General features: G+C 38.1%; 1 protein-coding gene across 3 annotated transcripts in view; it reads right to left on the bottom strand.

Moving 5' to 3' along the window:
* itfg2 (integrin alpha FG-GAP repeat containing 2) overlaps positions 1-20,964 on the bottom strand; it is a 28,052-nt gene extending 7,088 nt beyond the window's left edge. The window contains exons 1-10 of one of the 3 annotated variants that reach the window (XM_034027376.3): positions 20,850-20,964; positions 20,273-20,400; positions 19,694-19,789; positions 19,358-19,399; positions 17,152-17,326; positions 14,513-14,652; positions 12,114-12,262; positions 9,461-9,555; positions 6,728-6,781; positions 3,281-3,372 (exon numbers count right to left, since the gene is read on the bottom strand). In XM_034027376.3, the coding sequence (XP_033883267.1) occupies positions 3,281-3,372; positions 6,728-6,781; positions 9,461-9,555; positions 12,114-12,262; positions 14,513-14,652; positions 17,152-17,326; positions 19,358-19,399; positions 19,694-19,789; positions 20,273-20,368 (939 nt within the window). In that variant the 5' untranslated portion in view covers positions 20,369-20,400; positions 20,850-20,964. Of the gene's footprint in view, positions 1-3,280; positions 3,373-6,727; positions 6,782-9,460; positions 9,556-12,113; positions 12,263-14,512; positions 14,653-17,151; positions 17,327-19,357; positions 19,400-19,693; positions 19,790-20,272; positions 20,743-20,849 lie in introns of those variants that run through there. The other 2 variants (XM_034027375.3, XM_059026916.1) reach the window with 2 other exon arrangements.
* Between the last annotated feature and the right edge of the window lie 3,320 nt (positions 20,965-24,284).

The raw sequence follows: 24,284 nt of genomic DNA, 5'->3' as shown, positions 1-24,284 counted from the left end.
AATATTGTTAGGTTAAGACCACCCAGTTGTACTATACCTTGCACTGAAATGTATTTCTATTATGCTTAGCCACTCCCCTAGGGAATTCCATCCCTTCTAGCTAGTCTCAGTAATCAAAGGATAGCAAAAGGTGAAGGGAATATGGCGGATAACTACCAGTAACAGAGTATGTGTGCTCTTGTTATTTTATTTTACTACAGATTACTATGTCTGTTTGAAACCTTCAACTATGTTGCTAGTTATACTTTACTTATGCCTATATGTATACTTGCTATAAGTACTCAGAAGACAGCAACAAGAATGTATAGCCTTCATTCTAGTGAATAAACTTGATTGCCAAATACGTGTCTCGTTATTTCACCGTCTCGACGATCTTGAAGGTCTAGCATGACTTAATACAGGGAAAACTATCTTGGAGTCCAAGAATTCTACACGGTGTATATGCAATGAATACTGGGAATGGGCTGAGTAGACAGAATTGGTGTGGTTATAAATAAAATCTTAAGGATAATTGCTTGAACATTATTGTCGCTGTGTTTTCAGATTTGCTTCAGTGATTCCTGACATGATAGATATCAATTTTTTAAATGTTGTTGTATGTACATAGACAAGCATGTCTCAAAAGTGCATTTTGTGTAGCCCAAGAATAATGGAAGAATAATGGAAACTCTGGCCTTGACAATGTTTCTACTATAAATAAATGGTGCCAGGCCCAGCGTTTGAGGTAAGCGACATAAACAACTGCCTATGGCACCAAATAAGCGTATAATGGAGTCCCCTGCTAAAAATACCTCATTCTTCTTTTCTTCTACAGCAGTCATTAGTACTTAAAACATGAAATCTATTTGACAGACTGATGCTTCCAGAAGTCTCTCGACTGGTTCTACCTCCCTTGTTCCTTACAGTAACCCAGTTCCCAATGTCTGGCTCTTTAACTACCTCAGTGACTAACTGTTTTTGTTTTTGATGATAGAAGCTAACCTCCTGTAACAAGTTTAAACTGTTTCCACCATCTGTTTGAGTAATTTCATGCACAGAGTCAAAGTCATTGACTAGTGTAGTTTTCCGTACTGTGTCTAACTCAGTCCACGGATTATTACAATAATTAAAACTACTTTCAATGAATTGTTCATCAAGTGTATCAATTTGTTTTTCAAGGGAAAATGATTTTCTCTCTTAAGGTCTGAATAGAAATGCACTTATCACAGATAAAACTGTCCCTGAAACACAAAATGTTAACTACCAAAAACATTTCACAGACATCACAAGCAATGGCTCACTTCTCACTCTCCACATTAAAGTAATATAACTAGATAACAAATAGATGTAAAAATATGTCAAAGTGAATCTGTATCCTGGAGTCGGGTGGGCTTAGTGGCGCTGTAGTTTGATGAAGGGACTGCACACTGCACAGAACAGCCACAAAACAGCCAGTGTCCTTAATCTCTGTCCTTTATCGCTGCCGCTGGCTTGGAGAGCGTAGAAGTAATAGCCAACCATAATCACATAATTAAAATCAGCTACCGAGAATGTGATAGAGTGTGATCAATCAGTGCTAAATCCAGTTTGGAGCACTTTAAATGAATACTTGTAATAACATTGCAGTCATGTCTTTCACTAGCCCTGTGAGTGTTTGCACTATCTGAGCTGCCCTGTGACATTTGTTGTTGTTATTGTTATTATTATTATTATTATTATTATTTAGCAGACGCCCTTATCCAGGGCAACTTACAACTGTTACAAAAGATCACAATACAAAGTATCACATTAAAATATCACTTTGCAAGTCATCACATTACAGAATATCATAATACAGATAAGAGCAGTTATGAAAGCACAACAAGATCAAATTCAAGTAAGAGCAAAATAAAGAATACAGTAAACAGATGTTACAAACTGCAAGAGTTACATATCGTTCTGTCTCGTTAATACTTCTGGCAAATGTATAGATCTCATGCATCACCTCATTTGTTAATAATGACACATCACATTTTTATCAAATGAATTCTGCTTCCCCTTATCACTGTTTGGTGCCTTCTTTGTCATTGTCTCAGAGGGAGGGAACTTTGACTGGACGCCTGTGAAAACCTGAAGCGCGTCACTAAATCCCACCCAAATATCTTACACAACCACACCTGATATGGTAATAATTCAAAGAGGTGTGTCTTCTGGACACATTGCTATAACCAATTATATCGTTTTTGCAAGTTTGGTGTTTGGTTTTGCTTTCAAAATACTCTGCCCAAAATATTAAAAAACTATTTTTTTTAAATGTTGTGACTGTCAGAATAAGGTGAAAACTGAGATTCAGAAAAAGTGGAATCTATTAAGTTTGTTTTGATGCAGTTTGTATGTGTACTATAATGAACTCGGTAAGGTTTTTTTGAAAATAAGTAAACCGCAAACGGCACAGACATGGTGCCGCGGCTAAGTCTGGAAATGCCATTGCCGCTGGTCTTAAAAACAAAATCCTCTTAGAAAAGTATGATTTTTTTTGTGCCTAATGTAATTTAGGTTAATTGTACACTCCAAATAATGATATTTTGTGAGCTTTATATAATATTTTCATAAATTATTGTTACGATTAATGACAGGTTTCATTGTCCTTTGCGATACATAGTGACTTTAGAGCTCTTTTGACGGCAAATTTGAAACACTTTGAAACTTTTGATCAAACTGCTATTCAATAGGGTTCCGGATCCTCATTCTATTTGATTTTCTACCCATTTTCAGGTTGTTATTGTATTTAGAAATACTAAAAGTTTCAACTATAAGTCTTTTTTAATGTCTTCAAAATGCTGAAGACATTGAAAATGAAAAAGACTTCTAGTCTAAATGTTTGCCACTGATTTTTTGTTTCTGTTAGTATTTCTAAATGCAGCACTACTAAGTGTTTAAGTTATAGTTGTTACTGCAGTAATGGACTATGAACGGACAACCAGATGATGACAATTAGATAACTTGTCGGTTAGTGTGGTCTTAAAAAGGGAAATTTTCAGGAGCTTTCTTCTGGACTCCCACTCTACCCTGAGGCAATAAAGTTTGATGACAACAAGCGGAGAGTGATATTTAAGTGTTATTAAATGTGTTTGACTTGTTATTACTTATAAAGAACCAAAACACTCCCAATACAACCAGACAAAAATAAAATGTTGAACCAATTGTAGTACATGTGCCTCATCTGGTTTGACCCCTCACTTAGCACCAATGACCTTTTGTCTAATGCTATGACTAACCGTGACATGCCAAGACTACTTGTTAAATCTGCAAAGATACTCACTGTAACATCAAGCTTCTGTAGTGCAAAGAGCTGGTGGTCCACCTGAACCGACCAAAGCAGCTGATCAGAGCTGTCCATCAACTTTAATGTGCCTGAAATGAAGGGGAAAAAAATGTCAAATGAACTTGTCGTAGGTGAAAGTTCCACCTGCACAGGAAGTTTGAAGGGTTTTGGTTGACAGTTTGATTTGTCACAGACTAAATAACTGGTACAAGGTTAAATAACGAATACTGCCAAGCATGCTGATTAGCAGTCGTAAGCACCCCCCCAAACAGTTCTTGTACAGCACTGTGTTGTATTGGTAGGACAATTATGTGTCTTGAACACAGACAGAACTAATGATTACAACTGAAGTCGCGTCCACTTTAACATTTAATTTTCCTTTTTTTTGTTTTGTTCGCTAACAGTGCCACAATGAATATTAAAAGAACTCTTCAAATTAAAACTCTCCACGAATGTACTGTACAGGGGTCCAAATTATACCCTTTAGGCTCCCAATGAAGTTATCTTTAAGGGATCAGATCATCAGGAACCCAGAAAGTGTTCACCATTAAACAGCTATGGATTGTGAATTGCAGCTCAATTACACACACAAGCAAATTAGAAATGGGAGATTTTGTGAATAAAAACAAAGAATCCACAGGGGCTTCATCAAAAGGGAATGTCACATAAGATCAAATTGTTTGTAAAAATGAAGGAAAATGAATATGGTGACAAAAGATCTGTAAGTCCAGAGGTTGAAACTATGTGAAATGAAATAATGGCTAATATCTGATCAACACCAGAATAATACAATAGTATACCAACGATAAAGGAACTACTGTATGTCAATGGATGTGGCCTATATCATTCATCTGGCTAGAGGTTAAAGCAATGTGTCAGTGAACTGGGTCATTTTTACAGGACAAAAGCAGTAATGAAACTTAAGTAAGAAAATAAAAAAATTCAGCTATTTCTATAACCCTGTAAATATGAAGTCACTACTTAAAAAGGTACAAGAATACATAGATACAAAAATACTGTGGTGGCAGTAGCTGTGTAAAACAAACAGTCACAAAAGGGTCAGTTTTTGTACAAGACTCATGAACAAACTTGACCAAGAGAATTACAGAATACAGCTGTGTACCAAATGTTAGGACAATACCTGGAAGCTTTAAGTCTTTATCATGCGGAAACCAAAAAGTCATGGTGGCCATCTTAGGTGACAGGGAGTCATTTAATTTTGCACAAAACATATGAAGTTGCAAACTTCCACAGGGCTCCATTCTAGGTCCCTTGTTGTTTTCATTATATATGCTACCGTTAGGTGACATTATCTGCAGACACGGAGTGAACTTCCATTGCTATGCTGATGATACTCAGCTATATTTGTCCCTAAAGCCAGGAATTTCTTCTGCCTGGGTGTTATTAGCTACTTGCCTTACAGACATCAAGCACTGGATGTCACAGAATGTTCTAATGTTAAATTCAGATAAACCAGAGGTTATGCTAGGGCTCACAGAACCAACTAAAAGGAAATATGGGACTACATGAGCTTGACCTTTGCAGTCTCTCATCAAAACTTAAACTAGAAATTTGACCCTGATCTCTCATTTGAGATTCGTATTAGGGAAGTTACTTATTATTTCTGTATCTGATGCAGAGAGACTAATACATGCCTTTGTTTCATTTAGAATTGATTATTGTAATGCACTTTTTTCTGGTGTCCCAAAACATGTGGTATCCGCTTGCAGCTTGTTCAGAATACCGCTGCTAGAATTTTGACTAAAACCAGGAAAAGTGAACATATTGCCCCTGTTTTGGCATCTTTACACTGGCTACCTGTGCAGTATATAATTGATTTTAAGATTTTGCTGTTAACCTATAAAGAGCTGAATGAATTAGCACCTAGTTATTTGCAGGAGTTACTGACCCCGTATCTTCCTAACCATACTCAGAGATCACAGGACGTGGGGCTGCTGGTTATTCCTAGATTCAACAAAAGCAACTTGGGAGGTAGGGCTTTTTCTTGTAGAGCTCCTAAATTATGGAATACTCTGCCTTAGTTTGTCAGGGAAGTCACCTCCAAAAGGCATCCTTGATAAAGAGGAGCAAAAAAGATAAAATAAATAATACCAGTACTGAGCTATATTGTAATTTTCCAAAGTCGCTGATGTTGTGAGAATCAAATTTGACGTGTGACATGAAGACTTCAGACTTTCAATTTTGTCACCTCTTAAGACACTGCCAGGAAGATAGGCCATGTCGAAATTACTGTGCTTTGATTCGAAGTGCCTCCTCAAGTTGGTGACCTTGCAGACTGCTACAGTGGTTTGGCATATTAAACACAACGGTTTTGCATTTAAATGAGACGGCATAATAGAAAGAAAATCTGCTGTCCAGTTTGGATTAAATGCACGGTTTTCGCTGTCCACTTTGCGACATTTACTCACGCTTGCACTCATTTTTGGCTCCATTTCCATCAGACTAATAATGAAAAAAAAATGGGCTGTGTCCTAGCTGAATGTACTGTCTGATGCAATCGTGAGAGCCTAAGATCCAACATGCATAATATATATATATATATATATGCTTACTCTTACTGCTTAGATGAGACCTGAGTAATTTATTATCATAGCAATTTTTTTTTTTAATTTTTAAGGTGAGCTGGCGGGCCGCCTATTGAGTACGGCTGCACTAAGGTATTTTCTAATCCGCTAATACCTTAGTGACTATTTTTTTTTTTTTTTTTAACTTTACTAGATTGCTGCATTTAAATGTCAGGTTACTGTATTAAGAAAGCAGTATCACTTTAAGCTAATTTACAAAAAACGTAAACACTGGTAATATCTAAAGTTTAAAAAATGTGTCTGTGTGTTGCCAGAAACTCTCAGGCTGCCATCTCTGGGTTTCTTTGTAACCAATCTTCCACAGCTAACCAATTAGATGTGATAGGGGTGGGACATAAACACTTCTAAAATTTAGTTTTCAGAAACTTGCGTGGCTCTCTATAAATATACCCGGAGTGTCTCAAGCAACAGAACAAACATAGGAAAAATAAATAAATAAAAACTACTTGTCCAACTGGCAACGTATAAAAACTTGTTGTCTGTCACACAAATCTTGTTGTCCCGGGCGTCTGCAATACGAATTGCACACCCCTGGTAAACACATGTATAGTCAGTAATGAGTACTGGTTCACTGGAAAATTGACATGGTAGTGAGTTCAATACATGCATTCAGCAAACCAAAGTGGGTCTGACCACAGGACAAATTTGAGAGAGGAATGTAAACACATGTTTAATCTCTGTTTGAGTACCCTGCAGCTGTGCAATTTGTAATGCAGGATTCCTGGTTTCTATAAAACGGTGATGTCATTTGTGCACTGTGCAAGAGCTCTTGAGGATAAAATGACAGATACTTGCAGACAGATGCAAAGAAAAGCACTTATTTTCATAACTTACTCACCATCTAACGTGCAGAGGGCAAAAAAGCCGCATCTAGAGGACTCGTCTGTGGGCCCTGTAAGCAAAACAGAACAATTCAAATGTTGAAACTGGGCCATGTGCACCGGATTGGATTATAAATAAGAACATAAGAAAGTCTGCAAATGAGAGGAGGTCCATCTTGCTCGTTTGGTTGTTAGTAGCTTATTGATCCCAGAACCTCATTAAGCAGCTTTTTTAAGGATCCCAGGGTGTCAGCTTCAACAACATTACTGGGGAGATGGTTCCAGACACATTATCTGTGTAAAAAAGTGCCTCCTATTTTCTGTTCTGAATGCCCCTTTATCTAATCTCCATTTGTGACCCCTAGTCCTTGTTTCTTTTTTCAGGTCAAAAAAGTCCCTTGGGTCGACATTGTCAATACCTTTTAGAATTTTGAATGCTTGAATCAGATCATGCGTAGTCTTCTTTGTTCAAGACTGAATATATTCAATTTTTTAAGCCTGTCTACAAGACATGCCTTTTAAACACGGAATAATTCTGGTCGCTCTTCTTTGCAATCTTTCTAGAGCAGCAATATCCTTTCTGTAGTGGGGTGACCAGAACTGAACACAATATTCTAGATGAGGTCTTACTAATGCATTGCAAAGATTTAACATTTCTTCCCTTGATTTAAATTCAACACTTATATCCAATCACAATATATCAGAGCATCTTGTTGGTCTTTTTTTTATAGCTTCCCCATATTGGGCTAAAGAGATTCATCTCCACACTGTGTGAATTGTGAGGGTCTGGAACCAACTCCCCAGTAATGTTGTTGAAGCTGACACCCTGGGATCCTTCAAGAAGCTGCTTGATGAGATTCTGGGATCAATAAGCTACTAACAACCAAATAAGCAAGATGTGCCGAATGGCCTCCTCTCGTTTGTAAACTTTCTTATGTTCTTATGTCTGAGAAATCTGCTTGTAATGGCAACTGGAAAATTATTGGTAAAAAAAAAAAAAAAAGTTTGCTGCAGAGTTTTATTATTATGGAGATGGGGCCCCTAAATCTGTTCTAAGGTTTGCTGGCTGTTAAGAGCAGGTGACAGTTGTGTCCATCAATACATCATTAACATGAGGGTTAATCTCCGTAACAGGAAGATCTACAAATGTATTTAATTCAGTTTTATTGCTTTAGCAAAGAAACTGTGTGCCAGTAATTAAATATTGCACATTATTTACATGCGTTATTTATTTGCTTTATAAATGGTAGCCTCTTCAGATTTATTGCTAACCTCCCTTTGACAGAGAAAAAATGATTCTTGGTGATAAAGCTCCCTCCTGACCTGTTAGGACGTGGTACAAAAGGGAACAGAGTGCCCTGGACTGGATGGCCTGACAGTTCACTCCCAGGGTTAGGTGGAAGTCAGCCATCTAGATAGGGGGCACAGCTGTGGTACATTAAGTTATCGCTCCAGAGGGAAAGCGATGTGGCAACAGCGAATTGGAGGAAAAACGGCTGCACTCGCTAACCAAGGAGGCGTGACTGAAGGTACAAATAGGGGACGAGGCTAGGTGACCTGTTCCTTTGTATTGGTTAAGAGAGAACCGCCGAAGGATGAGTTTAAAAATTACAGTGAGTGTTTTGTCGTGTCTAAAGTCTACTTGTTTGTTATTATTAGACGGCTAACACAATCCGGAGTTGTCGCTTAAGGCCAGCACTAAACCCGGACAACACTGCACCACTGTACACGGATAAATTGTATTACACGGGGCTCCTAAGTGGCGCATCCAGCAAAGGCACTCCACGTGGAGTGCAGGATGCATGTTCGAATCCAGGCTATGTCACTGCCGACAGGACCGAGGGTTCCTAGGGGGCGGCGTACAATTGGCCAAGCGCCTCCCGGTAGGGAGGGCTTAGGTTGGCACAGGAATTCAAGGTTCACCACGCACCAGCGACCCCTGTGGCCGATAGGGCACCTGCAGTTCTGCAGTGGAGCCATCAGATCTGTGTATGTCCTCCGGCACTATAGGTCCGCAGTGGGAAAAATGATGGATTGGCAGGAGCACGTTTCGGAGGACGCGTGTTCCAGCCTCCGTTTCCCCGAGTCACCAGCGGGGTTGCAGTGGTGAACCGGGATACAAATAACAATTGGGCATTCCAAATTGGGGAGAAAAACGGGGTAAAAAAATTGGCGACGACTAAATTAAAAATAAATAAATAAATAAAAAAACATTGTATTATACCACAAGCACTATAGCACTCACTCTGGACTTGTGAACGTGTGTCTTCTACTGTGTTTATTATTTACAAACTGTGTCTTATTATTTCGGGACTTCAACCTGTTGTTTTGGAACAGTGCTGTACACATTGCCTGGGATTATTCTTTGTGGTCACCAGACCAGGATTATAAAAATAAAACTTGTTTGGATCGTGAACTTTGTTGTCTGGATCACGCTACACTATCGGCGCTGGACAGCAGACAGGAGGTCGAGGAGAGGTTTTCGATCCTACCTAACTCTGTGTCAAACAGTGCTCCTACAGTGTTCTAAACTTACTTTTACTAAACTGCTCCCTCAAAATTTCACCGTTCAATAATTCACCTTATGGTTAATTCAGTGTTAGGCCATGTTGACAATAAATTGTAGAAGTAATTTTTTTCCCTTTTCTTCATTAAATTCACTGGTTTTCAATATTTCATAGTATCAGCTTTAGGGTAGGGATAGGGTCCACACTGAGAATTAAGAATTCTTTCTTATTGCATGAATTTACCTCTGCTGATACTCCCAATCAGGTGAGTGGAGACGTTCTTGTTGTGAATGCGACCAGACGTCAGGTGGAGAATGACATCACGAGTGGCACCTTCACTGTATAACAAATTAATAAAAGAAACATAAACAAGCAAGCATGGCCAAATTAAAAAGATCACTCTGTGCCTTATCTTGATTTATTTACAATTGCAGCAAGATAACTGAGGAGGTACCTGCAAGACATTGATAGTACATTTCATAGTTAAAATGAAAAACAATGATTATCATAAGTATTTAATTAAAGTGTCACACCCAAGACACAAGCGAGCAGCGCTGAACAATTCTGTTATAGTAGTTTTTGGCTTTGCTGATGTACTTATTGAATTTTTCATTGAAGAAAAGCTTGATCTGATTACAGTAAAGCGCTGGAATATGGAACGTGTGTGAACGACATTTACAAATAAATGAGACAGAGAGACATAGAGTTAGTGGAGAGCTAATGCTGCAGCCTGAGACTGAAATCTATCACTTAGAATACCATTTTAAAAACTAACATATATCTATTTATATATATATATATATATATATATATATATATATATATATATTCCGTCCTATTTATACCCACAGTACTGTAGTATGGAAATACGTGGCAGTAACCACAGTGTCGCCCCCTAGTGACAAAAAATAATAACTGTAACATTTGCGTCCCCATGGTTCCCGAAACCAGGGTTTCCCAATCCTGGTCCTATATTAACGTGTTATTGAGGCAGGGCAGAGGAGCCCTGCATGTAATCAGTGGGGCAGCGCAGATGCCTGCTGATAAATACATTGTTGAGATGTATTATGATTTAAAAGTAATGGTTTATTGTTATTATCGTTGCAGTTGTATAATTTAAAAATAAATGTATTGTTATGATTTGAACGTATTGGTTTGTGTTACTTTAAAAACAAGATGTTTTGTTTGTTATTGTTTGGCAGCGTGGAAGGGGTTAAAGCCCCATCCCTAAAATTATAGGCAAGGCAGCTAGCATTATAGAAAAAAATCACTGTGCAAGCAATGCACAGTTGTATATTGAATTTGATCTAAACTGTATTAACAGGAAACTCTCAAGCTTTAACAATCAAATATTACCAATGAAGATCCCGTGATGCATAGTTCACACACCCTAGTCTCTGTAAGTTGCCTTGGATAAAGGCGTCTGCCAAATAAACAAATAATAATAATAATAATAATAGTGTTAAGAGAGTTCAGTTTGTCAATCCCCTCTTTACTCGCTGGCTTGTCCGTAGTACGTAGTTTTTTGTAATTACAAATGGAAACATTTCTAACAAGTTTTAATTTGCCTCTCATTGGACTAGCATTGAAGTACCTGAATTTGTAGTGATCGAGTACTCAAATACGGTTTAATTTGAAATCCTCACATGATGAAGATGAGCCGTGACAATGGTACTGGGGCAGGGTTTTCAAAAAATAGTATGATTATTTCCAGGTATTATCATTCAGTCCATTTTGTGTGGTATTATCGCACTATAAGACAACATATAATACATAATAACATATGCACCAAAAAAAGCTTATTCCTTTTGTTGTGAATGTAAAAATATGTACCCATTTGTTTATCACAGATGTTGGGGGTTCATATATAGAGGCTGCATGCATTTAAGAAAAAAGGCATGATGGGATATTAGCTGAGCCCTATCAGCTGATATACAAATGCTTAAGTGCTGAGGTGCTGTATATTATTAACACCAGCAGAATACTCTAACTCCAGTTCCATACAGCAGTCGTGATGGCAACCAAATGTGTGTGATTACTGTTGTGTAAAACGTTGCTTAAAATGAACAGCTGCATTCAAGAAACCAAGAAAAAAACCATAAACAAAATGCCCTGAAAATGTAAAAAAGAAAATAATTTTTAATGAATGGCTGTAATGCAGCAAAATACTCAATAATTAAATTTTAAAAAAAAAGTGAAAATGTTACCATACCAAACTGATTTTTTTTTGTGAACTCCAATAAAACAAACGTTATCTTGTGTACCGCTGAGAAGAAAAAGAAATATTCAAGGTACTGCAGATTACTTGACTGCAGTATAAAAAAAAAAATTAAAAAAAATGCCATTCACTAAATTTAGCTCACAAATTGTGCTAATGAAAATATCTAAAATATATGACAAATGTGCATGCTGTGGTGTATTTAATATCGAAACTAGCAGAATGAACACGCTGCAATTGAAACATGTTTTTACTGAAAAATAAACGGTAACATGTAATCATAAGAGCTGTCTGTTACGTGCTGTCAGATCAGGACTTGATTAACGAAGAGCATGGGAGCTGCAGCATGCTGTTTCCCATATTACAACTACACAATTAAAGGTGCTGTCACCAATTCTATACACATTTTCAGCCAATATTGTGTTGCAGGGGGACTGATGCTCCAGAAGTCAATAATTCTTTTTTTCAAAAATGTCCCTGTGGGAGGGCGGGGTGGGTGTCCCCTCGACACTCCATGCCACGGTAAGATCGGTGCTCCCTACTACCTTCTAAGTGCCACATACCTTAAAACTAAATGAAAAACCCTGCTGGGGAGGAAAATTGTTTTTAAAAGGCAAGTAAATACATCTTTAACTACAACCCTTGCAAACCCCTGGTCACCTGACCCAGTACCTGTACCTGATTGGTGTCTCACTAGCCCCCTCTCCCGTTTCGGTGGGGACTTTGCGGTTCCAGGTACAAAGCAGGATGGCGTAGCCACAACCTGGTTGAGAAACCATGAGCTCCGGGACACCTTCAGGACCAGGGTTCACAGACAGACTGTCCACCTTATTTCAGAACAGAGGGGGGGGGGGGGACAGTCAGGATTAGGGGTACAAGGTATTCACTACTCAACCAATAAATCTAGAAGCCCCAAACCTACCTGGAATACAAGAGATAATCAATAGAGCTCTCAAAATAATATGTACTCCAAGGTGTAGCCATTAATAGGACCCCTTGCAGCACTCTGCCCCTAGTGAATGTAAGAAATACCACATTGTGGAGGAAATGTGGTATTTAAAAGGGTTCTATTTCTCTTTCTTCATTCCTTTTTTTCTATGTTTATTTTTAGAAACATTCAGGCTTTTTGTACATGGCCAGCATGACCTCTATTGCTATAAAATACAGTAAACTGCACCATGATCGGGGTACAGTAATAAGCATTATGCTAGTGTTCACTCAATGTGTATAGAATAAACATCAATATGAGGTAAAAACCTAAAATAGGCAACCCTAGGGTCTCAGTGTTGGTGTGGGACAGGTTAACGGTTTCACTCTGGTGTACCAGATATTATTATTTTTTTATTTGTTTATTTAGCAGACGCCTTTATACAAGGCAAGAGTGTGTGAACTATGCATCAGCTGCAGAGTCACTTACAGTTACGTTTGAAGAGATTCTGGAATCAATAAGCTACTAACAACCAAACGAGCAAGATGGGCTGAATGGCCTCCTCTCGTTTGTAAACTTTCTTATGTTCTTATGTTCTTATGAGAGGGTTTTCAAACAGTGATGAGAAACTGTGAACAGGCTGTGTTGTTCCATGGTAGGCTGTAAAACCCTGCGATTGAGCCAGGCGCATGTGGAGAAGCCCCAGGGGAAGAATTTGGGAAGCTGCTGATCAGGCTCAGAAGCTTTTGGAAGGTGACAACCGTGCCACGTTGGGCTGGAACAGCTCCAAGCAAGCAGTTAGCCAGAGTGGCGATCATGGACCTGGAGTCCACAAGCACCCGCAGACAGATGGCTGTCTGGGAAGGTGTCAGCAAGCTGAGAGCTCCAGTCATTGCATGCCTTCAAAGATTAACTTGAAACTCTCAAACAAGTTTAAACAGTGTATATTACATCCAGCAATAACCTGATTTGACTGTACTGTCCACTACTACTGCAAGAAGGAAATTGGCTCTGCAAAAGTAAACAATCTAATGTTGGAAAAACAGCAATAAAATGACACAAATTAAAACTTGATAGAATTACATATTTCAGGTAGTAAGAGCAATATGGTTATTTTAATTCAGTTGACAATGTTATTTTTAATAGTCTTCTGAATTCGCCTTACAGAGATGTCTTAACATAACACTCTTAACTTATAAACAACAAAATAATATAGTACTATAGTATAGCGCTGCATCAGTAGTAATCAGCGTGTCTACATTCTAGAACGGTTTACTTGACAGGGCTTGTTTTTTTCACTTCAAGAATAGATGGTGTCACTGATTCAACGTGACACATCTGCAAGGTGTTTAAATAGATTTTAGGGAATACGTGACCAGTCCAGTGATCACCCCCTTTAATTCCTTCAGGAAAGACGGGGGTGGTTATAAGTCTTTTCTCCAGAATAGGCCACAAAGACATAACATTAAAGAGCATAATATCAAATGGCAATGCAAAGTTTCCTGAATAGAGATTCCCAAGATAGTGCGACATCTACTAGCAGATGTACTGTAACTTCATATTTTTCCCTCTGAAAAACAATAAAATTATATTTTTAGTCTTGTAAACATTTTTATTCACATTTTGTTTAATCATTTTGAAAATGTAATAAAAGGAAACTAGCCAAAAGCCCTAACTTGCAGGTATTGATCCCAGTTATTTTTGTGTACAGACATGTATAGTTACATCATGTTTAACTTAACAGCCAACTTAACAGCCAACATTCTGAATAAAAAATGAAGTTAGTAAATTCCAACCTTGACCTTCCCTGAATGAAAATATAGGGTGATTCATAATTGTCAGAGCATCGCGAAAACTGGAGGGTGTGTGAAGGATGATATGCAAAGGAAAATGTTAATTCACAGAGACAATGCAAAACAACAATGCTACATCAATTATGAATCACCCTTTATGTGACTGGTAACCCCTTGTTCAGAGATAATCAGTTTAAACAAATATTAGTCAAAGTGCAAAGGGATTTTTCCATGAATTTAAAAAAAAACTAGACAGTTTTGCATAATAATGTGCCTACTCCTAAAAAGGTAGCATCACAGGGACGTAATCTTCACCTCCCATATTGGGAGAAGTTGTTATAGTACCCGGGCTGTACCTGTCCTTCCAAAAGCCACTTCTTGAGCAGGACCAGCTGTCCAGACCCAATGTCAGAGCTGTCGGGGGAATCCTCCCAGCGGAATGCCCGCACCACACGGTCAGTGTATCCCACCACCAGTTCACTTCTCCCATCTCCATCTGTCAAGTCAGAATAAAAGTTTCATCACTCTACCACATTCCACAATAGATAAACACTCAAATATATGCAAATTGGCCATAGCTGAAATGTGATTGGTTTGCAGTGGCCATGATTTTTGACACAGCAACTTGCCTCAAACAAATTTGAATACAACCTTACCTAGGTCATGCATGCTTAGTTTTGCTTTAATTGGTGTAACGGTTTCAGAGAAGAAGATATCGGAGTATTTGACAAATTCAACATGGCCGCCAAACCATGTGACCTATCGACTTCTCTTGAACAAATCTAAATCTAGGCCATAAGGGTAGTCTGAGCACCAAGTTTGACACAACTTCCCCAGGTTTCTAATCCCACCCACAGCCTCCTTTGGCCCCGAGACAGATTCAGTTATGTTGCAGGGCTGGAGTTTGACGGCTCCCCGAGCCAGATTCAGTTATGTTGCAGGGCTGGAGTTTGACGGCTCCACGCTCTCACGGTACGGGTGTATTTACACTAGCAAATACCCGAGCCGGAACCAAGCCGTGAAACTCCAGCCCTGCATCATAACTGAATCTGGCTCGGGGCCGAAGAAGGCTGTGGGCGGGGTTACTGCATTTCGTCATCACGCTCAACCGTCATTCCAAGAGAAAGTGACAACCCCCAGGACCACAACCGCTAAATGTTTTCCTAAATCCTTACCTTTACGCCGCGGGACACATAACAACACACATCTGACTGAAATAGAAAATAAAATAACTCCCTCTCTATAATATGCATATAGTGAATCAAAAACGTAACTTTCTGTGAATTAACCATGCATAAAACACAATGTAATCAACGCTATATTTTTTACAAAACAAAAGGTAACATTCCCACTCGAGGATCATTTTAAATGAGCAGTAAATCAGCCTGGCTAAACAGAGGTCGGGAGTTCAGTTCGAAGCGACAGACTTTTATTAGATATTTTATTAAATGAACGCTTAGTTCTATTTTTGCAGTCTGTGTGATTTAATTGAATCGACTCAGCACGTTCATTATGCTTGACGTCTCTCAGCTCGGCTCGCCTTTCTCTAGTGTAAAAGCAACTCAAGTTACCCCTGCCGTACCAGGCTGGCTCGACTCAGCACCGGCTCGGCTCGGGTGTCCAGGTGAAAACAGGGTATTAGTGTACTACATACATAGTTATAAATTATAAATTGGATTAGCAAATATATTTGCTAATGCAATACATCATTCAAAAGGGTGGAGTCTTCAGATTTCAAAAATCTGGATATTTCTTTTACAAAACATCAATAACCTCTAACAAGGGTCCCCCCCATTTACCAACTGCATACAATGCTGTCTGTATGATAGATCAGGGAGGCAATGAATAAGTAACTTTGGGCCTGATTTTCAAAAGGAGCAAAATAAGAACTAGGTTGCAAAATTATTTTTAATACCTGATTTATGTAACTAAATCAAGTTATTTATATTTTTAAGGCTTCAACAGATGGATAGAAGACACATTTTACATCGACCCTTTGAAAGCCGTATGTTTAGTGACACAAATCAAGGTTTAGAGATCACTTTGCAACCTAGTTCATATTTTGCCCCTTTTGAAAATCAGGCCTTTTGTGTACTCCATATATTGTTAAAAACTCAGTTATTTGCTAGTTCAATACATCATTCAAAAGGAGGAGGTTTTCACAGTACAACTGAAGTTTAGGTATCAATCGTGTTCCAATACAGCATTTACAACATCTCCAAAGTGGCACTGTACAGGCAGAATTATCCTCTCAGCTTCATAAATGTTAATGCTGCTCAGTAAAATTCTGACAAATAAAACCAGTTTCCTTAAATAATAAAGCCCATACTTCATAAGTGTGTAAAATAATGTATTCCAGATTGTTTATTTTTTTAAGAGGTTATTTTGATCTTGCATGGGGTTTCATACACTTAGAGACAAGGGTGAACTATGCATCACAACTGCTGCTGCAGAGTCACTTACAATAGGACCTTGGTTTTACATCTTATCTGAAGGATAGGCTAATATGGATGTATTCTTTCAGACACCAAAAATAAATGTAACCAGCTGCTATTCCTGTTACTAAAATGCAGCCGCACCTAAAATCAGAGTGAAAATCCGCTCAATCGAAATCTCCCATGCCTACAGGTGGATGATAACTTTGAAACTATAGTTAGACTGTAACCTTTGAGCTGCTAAAAAAAAAATATTCATGCACAACAGTTTAGAGGAGATATAATACTGTTTTAAAATTAATTCAAGACCATTATTTTCTTTTACTTTCACATTTTTCATTTTCATATAACACTACACATTTGTTAACATCAAGAGGACTTTCACTGAACTTACACTTATCAAGCCAGTTTGTCTATCTGACATGGAATGATTCAAAAAGGAAACCATTGTTTTGTGAAACCATTGTTTAGCAAGATCTGCTAAATGAAATGAATAATAATGATGATTTGGGGTTTTTATAGGTTACCACGGACCAGTTCCTTTGTGATGCGACACTCACCAATGTCACTGATGAGAATGACCTTAGTGTTGGCAGGAATGTGCTGAGTAAAAGATGGCTTCTGATCCTCCCCAAACAGCACCTCCTGGTGGTTGGTGGACTCTGACTTGGCTGGTGAAACACTCAGGTCAAACAGGTGGAACCAGCCCTCTGCGCCAACTGCAACCACAAAGTTCTAATAACAAACACAAAACAATTTTAAATAAGCTTTTTGATTATATCCGTAGGCAGCTAGCCGCTTGCAAGTGTGTGTGCATGTATGACTGTATCCATAGCTACATTGCAAGCTGCATATTTAGTAGAAAGTTCTGTAGTATACTACCTCAGATAGAGTTACATAGGAACCATTGTATTACTTGGTGGTCCAGTGGTTAAAGAAAGAGGCTTGTTACCAGGAGGTTCCAGGTTCGATCCCAGCTCAGCCATGGACTCACTGTGTGTGACCCTGAGCAAGTCACTTAAACTCCTTGTGCTCCGTCCTTCATTCTTTTTCCAATATTAGAGTTTTTTCTGATTTTCTTGGAAGCGTTGGCTCACTCAGGTAAGTCTGGGTCTGTAGCACAACACTGTTGCTCTGTTGTTCATCAATGTGTACCCCGTCACCAGTGCATTCCTCCGGTATTTCTTCAAACACTGAACACAAGGTATTGCTTACTGTAGGAGTCTCGTCATCTGGCTTCTTGTGTTTTTTGTTGGCAGGCTCTGTTGATGTCGTCTGTGCCATTTGTGTTGATTGCAGCAGTTCCAGATGTGTCAACAGCATTCCCTTGCATTGTAGCCGTTTCTCTTTATTTGTAAAGTACCTGTCCTTGTATATTGGATTCAGCAGGGTTGCTATGTAATAGAGTGGTTCAGTATCAATTTCACCAAACCACGTTTCCATGGCCCGCAGCAAAGTGTTTTTCATAGTTTTAATTCCACTGTCTAAATCTGTAAATTTGCTGAGCAGTCTCTTTAAAGCCACAATGCATGGGATGACATCCGAAGCACAAGCTGATGACAAATTTACTTCACGTGTTAGTTCTTCAAAGGGTGCTAGGACTAGCACTACCTTTTCAATTAACCCCCACTGATGCAATGTAAGGGTTGCAGGAATTTCATAGTAGGCAGCATAAGCTGCAAGAGCACGTTTTTGCTCCAGAAATATATACGTATATACACAATCCTGTTGTTATCTCTACTGGACCTAGCAGCCACCAATTCCTTTGTTTTGTACAAGGAATGCACCAGGAAAAATATCAATAGGAGAGATTTCATCTTGAAGCTAGCCACAGCGCTTCAGCAGAAAAGTTTCGATCAGAAAACTGCAAAGCTGCAGACTGCAGCAGCTCAACCTGGATTCTGTGCTGCACCGAGTAACACACGCAAGAGCTAACACGTTACTTTCGTTTTAAATTAAAACTACTTTTGTTTTTATAGTTTTCTATGTACATATACCTGTTTACACACTAGTTTCTTTTAAAATGTTTATTTTATTATAGTTTTTCATTTTTTGAAGTAGTGCTTTATATGTGGCAAGTTAGAAAATAAATCTGTTTATGTTTAATTGTTCATTTAAATACGGCGTTTCGGCTGTGCAGATGTTTGATATGATGTGCTTGAATAAAACTTTTGAGTTGTATAGGATAGTTGCCTTTCATTTTAATATTGATGTTAAGTGCCAAGAGGCTTATGCGATTGTGTGCTGGCAATGTGATTTAATTACACTACCTTTACAGTAAATACAAATAAATAAAATGTGGTTCTGAGGATATGTCATTTAATCGTAATTAAACCTCATGCATATGTATGTGCATGTGTATGTATCAATCAGTACATAATACCCCTAACTGTGATATTATTAAAACCTGCGAACCAAATTTGAACTGATTGTGACTCATTTGTATCCTATAGCATAAAACAAGGCAGGCGAAAAGTTTATTGAAGATGCACCCTCAAAATGAGACTGAGCCAGCTGTGAGGAGGAGAAAGGGGAGATGGTGGGAGAATGAAGCAAGACGACAGTGTAAACTAAACTATCAAGTGCCACTTTTCCCATGTATACACTGCATATTCCGGAAATAAATAGAAAAATAACATAAAAGGTTTTATCTACCTACCCTATTTTTTGGATGGAATGAAGTGTCAATGTTTTTTAAATACAATTTTGCTAAATAAAATGCAAAACCGACATAAAACTGCCTGTTTAACAAATACTGTGACTTACCTTTCCTTTGTTACAAATGTCCCCTACTCCAACACAGGTAACCTGCAAAACAAAACAAAAAAATGTTTAAAGAAGACCATCAATTGGAAGTTTATACACAATTAATGAACCCAGCTAGTGGAAGACATACTGAACCGACACAAATGGTAATGTATCCTCCTTTTCTATGCCAAGGAGTGAGATGAAACACATAAAACTTAACTTAACAAGACAACAACACTAATTACACTAAAATCTCCCATCTAGTTGCATTCTGACTTGAGAAGTGCTGACATAGTCTCAAGAGTATATAACCCGTCATACTGTTCCCCTGGTGCAGTTTTCTCTGAATCTCACCATTCCAACACAGGATCTTGTAAGCCAGGGTTTGGAGTCATCGTTCTTGTATACAGACAGCTTCCCACTTGTGTCCCCCACCACAAGCTCGTTTAGCTATAACAAAAGAAACATCCAATGTATTTAACTTGAGTAATATGTAGTTATATTGATATTTATTTTAACAGCTGGGCTTCAGTTCAACAATTAACTGGTCACCAAACATGGACTGTACATTTATGACTGATTGATTACTCTAGGTATATCTGTTGTTTACTGATTCTGTAAGGAGAGCAAGTAGTTCCCTTATACAAGTTTACGTAGTAAAAGCATAGTAAAGTGTAATCAAGCATAGCAAAAGCATGGTAAAGCAAAGCATATTTCAAACTCGGCAAACCATAGTAAATTGTGCTAAATAGCATTGAGAAAATTCAGAAATCTCGTGCAAATGTATCATAGTAAACTTTTTATAAGGATTCAAGAGGGCTGTAAAAATGTGTTTTGTTCTGTGTGTGTATTGGCGTTTCAGAAGTCTATTTTGCCATATTTAACCATTAGATGTTATGCCATATTCGTCTTATTAAAATGTAAAAAATATACCGTGTCATTGTCTGCATCTCCTAGGCATATTGCGTGGGGGAACAGGGTGCCAGAGAAATCCAGACTGACCCGCTGAACGTAACTGAGGGAACGCATTGCACTCGAGAGGCAGGCTGTTTTTCAGTACACTGAAAACAAGCCCAGCAGGCGGACAGAAAGAGACACAATTCAGTCACTGACTACTATCTATTAGACACCATAAAACATCAGGAAATCTATCAAATCTGCAAGATGCTCGATATATAATTTAAGACAAACGCGCTTTAAACCAAGTGACACAAGTACAATACATTTGTTGCAGGCTGAAGTTCACAATTTACACGAATATATTTCTTCATACACTATTTTGTCTTTGTCTAGAATGTAGTTCTAACATGCTACCAAAGTCTTAAGACCTTCTAAATACACAAGACAGTCAACTCTGCTTTTTCTTCCGTCCCTGTCAAACCGGTGCATCATGGGAAGCCAAATAGTTCCGGTAGCTACTTATGCCCTATCTTACATGTGTAAAATTTGCCTAATTTCCAATTCCAAGCCTTCTATTTTTAAAAAGATTGTATTTTTAAACACAATTCACCTAGATTTATTTAGAGACACCCCTCCTTAACCCATATGTGTTATTATTTCTACGATCGATGTTTTCACCTGGCCTGACAAGAGCTCTTTATCGCCGAAGTGCTGTCAGAAATTGCCACTGTCATGCATATTCATGAGCAGTCAAGACTGGGGCGTGGTTTGGTTGTCAAGGATAGAGAATAACTAGGCCTACAGCATAATGCTTTGGAGGTTGTGGCAATATTGAAAAAAATAGTAATGTCTCCCATTTTATTGTTCCGCGGGGTGATCTTTTGATATCCGTAAACAAATATAAAGTTAAACAGGATATAAGTAAAACATACATAAAATACATTAAGAACTACTATTGTTAGAGTATTCAAAACAGTTCAGTCATGAATTGCAACTTCTGAGAACTGAGCTAAGAATATAAATACAAACTGATAATTTCAAAGAGATGTAAATTTACATATTTTAAATGAAGCAGTTGCTTTAATTAAGAAGACATAAATATAAACATTATTTTTAATAATAGACACTATTTTCAATAATAGCCATTGTATTTTTAATAATACACTTAATAATGCACAAACAATAACGAATTCTACAGTATTAATGTGGTACTGTGTAGTACGTACTATAGTATGTACTACAGTGCATACAGAATAGTATAGTATATTCTCTAAAGTACTATAGAATCATTCTTCGTGCTGATTGAATAAGTTCACGTTTATTGGAGAAGTTTTGCATTGCCTACATTTGCTACCAGGAATCATTGCCCATTTGTCATTTCTATAAATGAGTTCTTCCAAACACATGGAATCTGTACCAGCAGGTACATGTAGAGGATAAATATACAACACCTCTCAGTTTGATGAGCAGTAGTTACATGTAGTACATAGAATGTCATGACTTATTGTGACTGAAACCATGCAAGATACTTCAGGACAAATTTCAGACAGTTTGGTGAGAAACTCTGCAACATCTTGCTGCTCACCTCTATTGAAAGGTTCTCCTAAGAAGTGACAAATATCCACAGTAGTTAGAGACGCAGTGGATGGCAAGTGATCCTATTTGTGAACAAAGCTCCTGATAGCCTCTTGTTGACTGTGTTTTAATGAATCCTTCAGAGGTTGCAAGTGAAGAAGGCACTGCAATGTTGCATTTGCATAGCATGAGGTGAAATTGGGGTTGCTCAAGCCTCTGAATGGATGTGTAACTGCTAGTGTTCTCTTAGAAGATTGAGGCTTTTGCTGTTCCTGAACATTATGATGGCTCGGTGAATGAAATGCACACAATCTTTTACCTTGTGTCGCTTGTGCGTATTAGTCTCCTTCAAGCTTTTCAACTTAGGACAATAAATCCCTCTGAGCCGATGGTACTCTTCAACTGCAGTTTGACATGCGTAAATGCAGGTGGGGTCAAAGTTGATAAGGTGGATACTGCTTAAGGAAGTAACTCTGGAAAGTGCAACGAAACTTTGCCCATAGGAGAAAATGGAGTTACCAAGATCCATCATAATTGTTTTTAGAGTCATACCCTGGCATTTGTGAATGGTAATTGCATCAGCACCAATGACTGGGAACTACTGTAGAACAATGTAGACTCTATCCGTGATTTCAAACTTTGAGCGTAAACGTTGAAAGGTATGGGTGACTCCATTGTTAAATTTGATGGTTATGGTTTTGACCATACTTGTGTTTTCCAGATAGTAGAAAACAGCTTGAAGCTTCCCTATTGCCCCATTGATGAGACCAGTGGCAACGTCAAACGTTTCACACGTCTGGTTTTACAGTGTAAAATTATGAAAAGACGACAGATGTAGCCATAATACAGTCAAATTTAATGTCATTTCTGTTAATGTCACACTCTGCTTATTATAATCAAATTGAAATGTCCCGGCTCGAATATAATGCATGCTGTGACTTTGATGTTTTGTGTTTTTAAAATATATTAATGATCAATGCATTGCTGAGTTTGTTGCACTCACGTATCAGGTGGTGTCTGGAATAATCCAAATGCAATTAAAACAGCGGGTGGAGGCGTGAAATAAATATATATTATAACTTCTCTTATGCAATTATTTCAATAGCGATTAATAAAATCAGTCATATCAGTGTGTCTCGTGTGCCTTATAGAAAAGTGAAAGAGCAGCACGCCGCACCGGCTTGGTGTGCTGTAATGGAATCAGAGATGAAAAGTTCTGCTAGGAGAGAACAGTAGTGAGTAGCTGGCGAGCCCAGTGACCTGGAAATCTTTTTTAAGGCGAGCAAAGCAAGGTGGGAATTATTTAAGATGAGCGCAGTGAGCTGGCATCAATAAATTAAAAGCAAAATCAGCGCATTTTTGCTGTTTAATCTACTATTTGTTATTGTAAACAAGTAATACTTCAAAGAAAAGTTTGAAGTACCTGGTATTGCCAGGCAGTCTCCCATCCAAGTACCAACCAGACACACATATTATTATTTATTTTTCACACTTATCCAGGCCAACTTACAATTGTGACATGAATTACCCATTTATACAGTCAGGGTTTTTATTGGACCAATCTAGGTAAAGCAGCAATCTGTCCCCCACCTGTGATTGAACTCACAACCCTCTTGTCAGAAGCAGTGCTCTAAACACTACTCCATGCTGCAAGCAATGGATCACTAGTGTCTCCTTGTATAACTAAATCTCGGCAGTTTGCGACAAGTTTTTCTAACTTGTATGAGGAACTACCGTTCCTCTCAATATATATATAAACATGTATTCATTTCTACATTTATTTATTTAAAAATATTTATTTCTAAATGTATTTTTTCCTCTATGCATTTGTTTAAATTATTTATTTCTATCAAATAAATTATTCCTTTGTTCATTTTTAATTAAACGAGTAACTACAATTTATCAGAAATCAGAGATTTACACAAGGAAGCTACATGCCACTCTTGTGTACAATTCCAATCTATGGTATCTACCAAACAAACAGGAAACTGGATATTTTCAAACAGGAAATAGAACATTTCTAGAATCGAGCAGAACCTTCAGGTTTTCAGCGAAAGCTGGTCAGGCATGGATGTAAGCTTAAAAAATTAATGCAATTCAACAACAGCCCAGTGGCGCAGCAGGCTAAGGCTGTGTGCTCTTCAAGTTCAACAATTTTACCTTAGTTTGACGACTTATATCTCATTGAGTATAAGAGGTATTTATGTTTTTTGGTACTGGTACAGATGGTAATTCTAAGTGATTTAGTTTTGCCGCTGCAACATGGTGAAAACAGCAAAACCCTTGGAGCTGTATAGAGACTCTTGGTAGTTTCAAATTCAGACAAGTTTTTCTAACTAAGTGCTTTGTGTGTCTAATAAGTCGCGTAACTACAGTATGTGTCAACCACGATTTCTACTGCCTGGAAAATATTACTGTTCTGAAATGCCTCTCCTGACCAGGAATTCAGTAAAAGTGTAGTGAATAGAAC

This window comes from Acipenser ruthenus, chromosome 7 (genome assembly GCF_902713425.1).
Source record: "Acipenser ruthenus chromosome 7, fAciRut3.2 maternal haplotype, whole genome shotgun sequence".
Classification (NCBI taxonomy): Eukaryota; Metazoa; Chordata; class Actinopteri; order Acipenseriformes; family Acipenseridae; genus Acipenser; species Acipenser ruthenus.
This window is presented reverse-complemented; position numbering and strand designations above follow the sequence as displayed.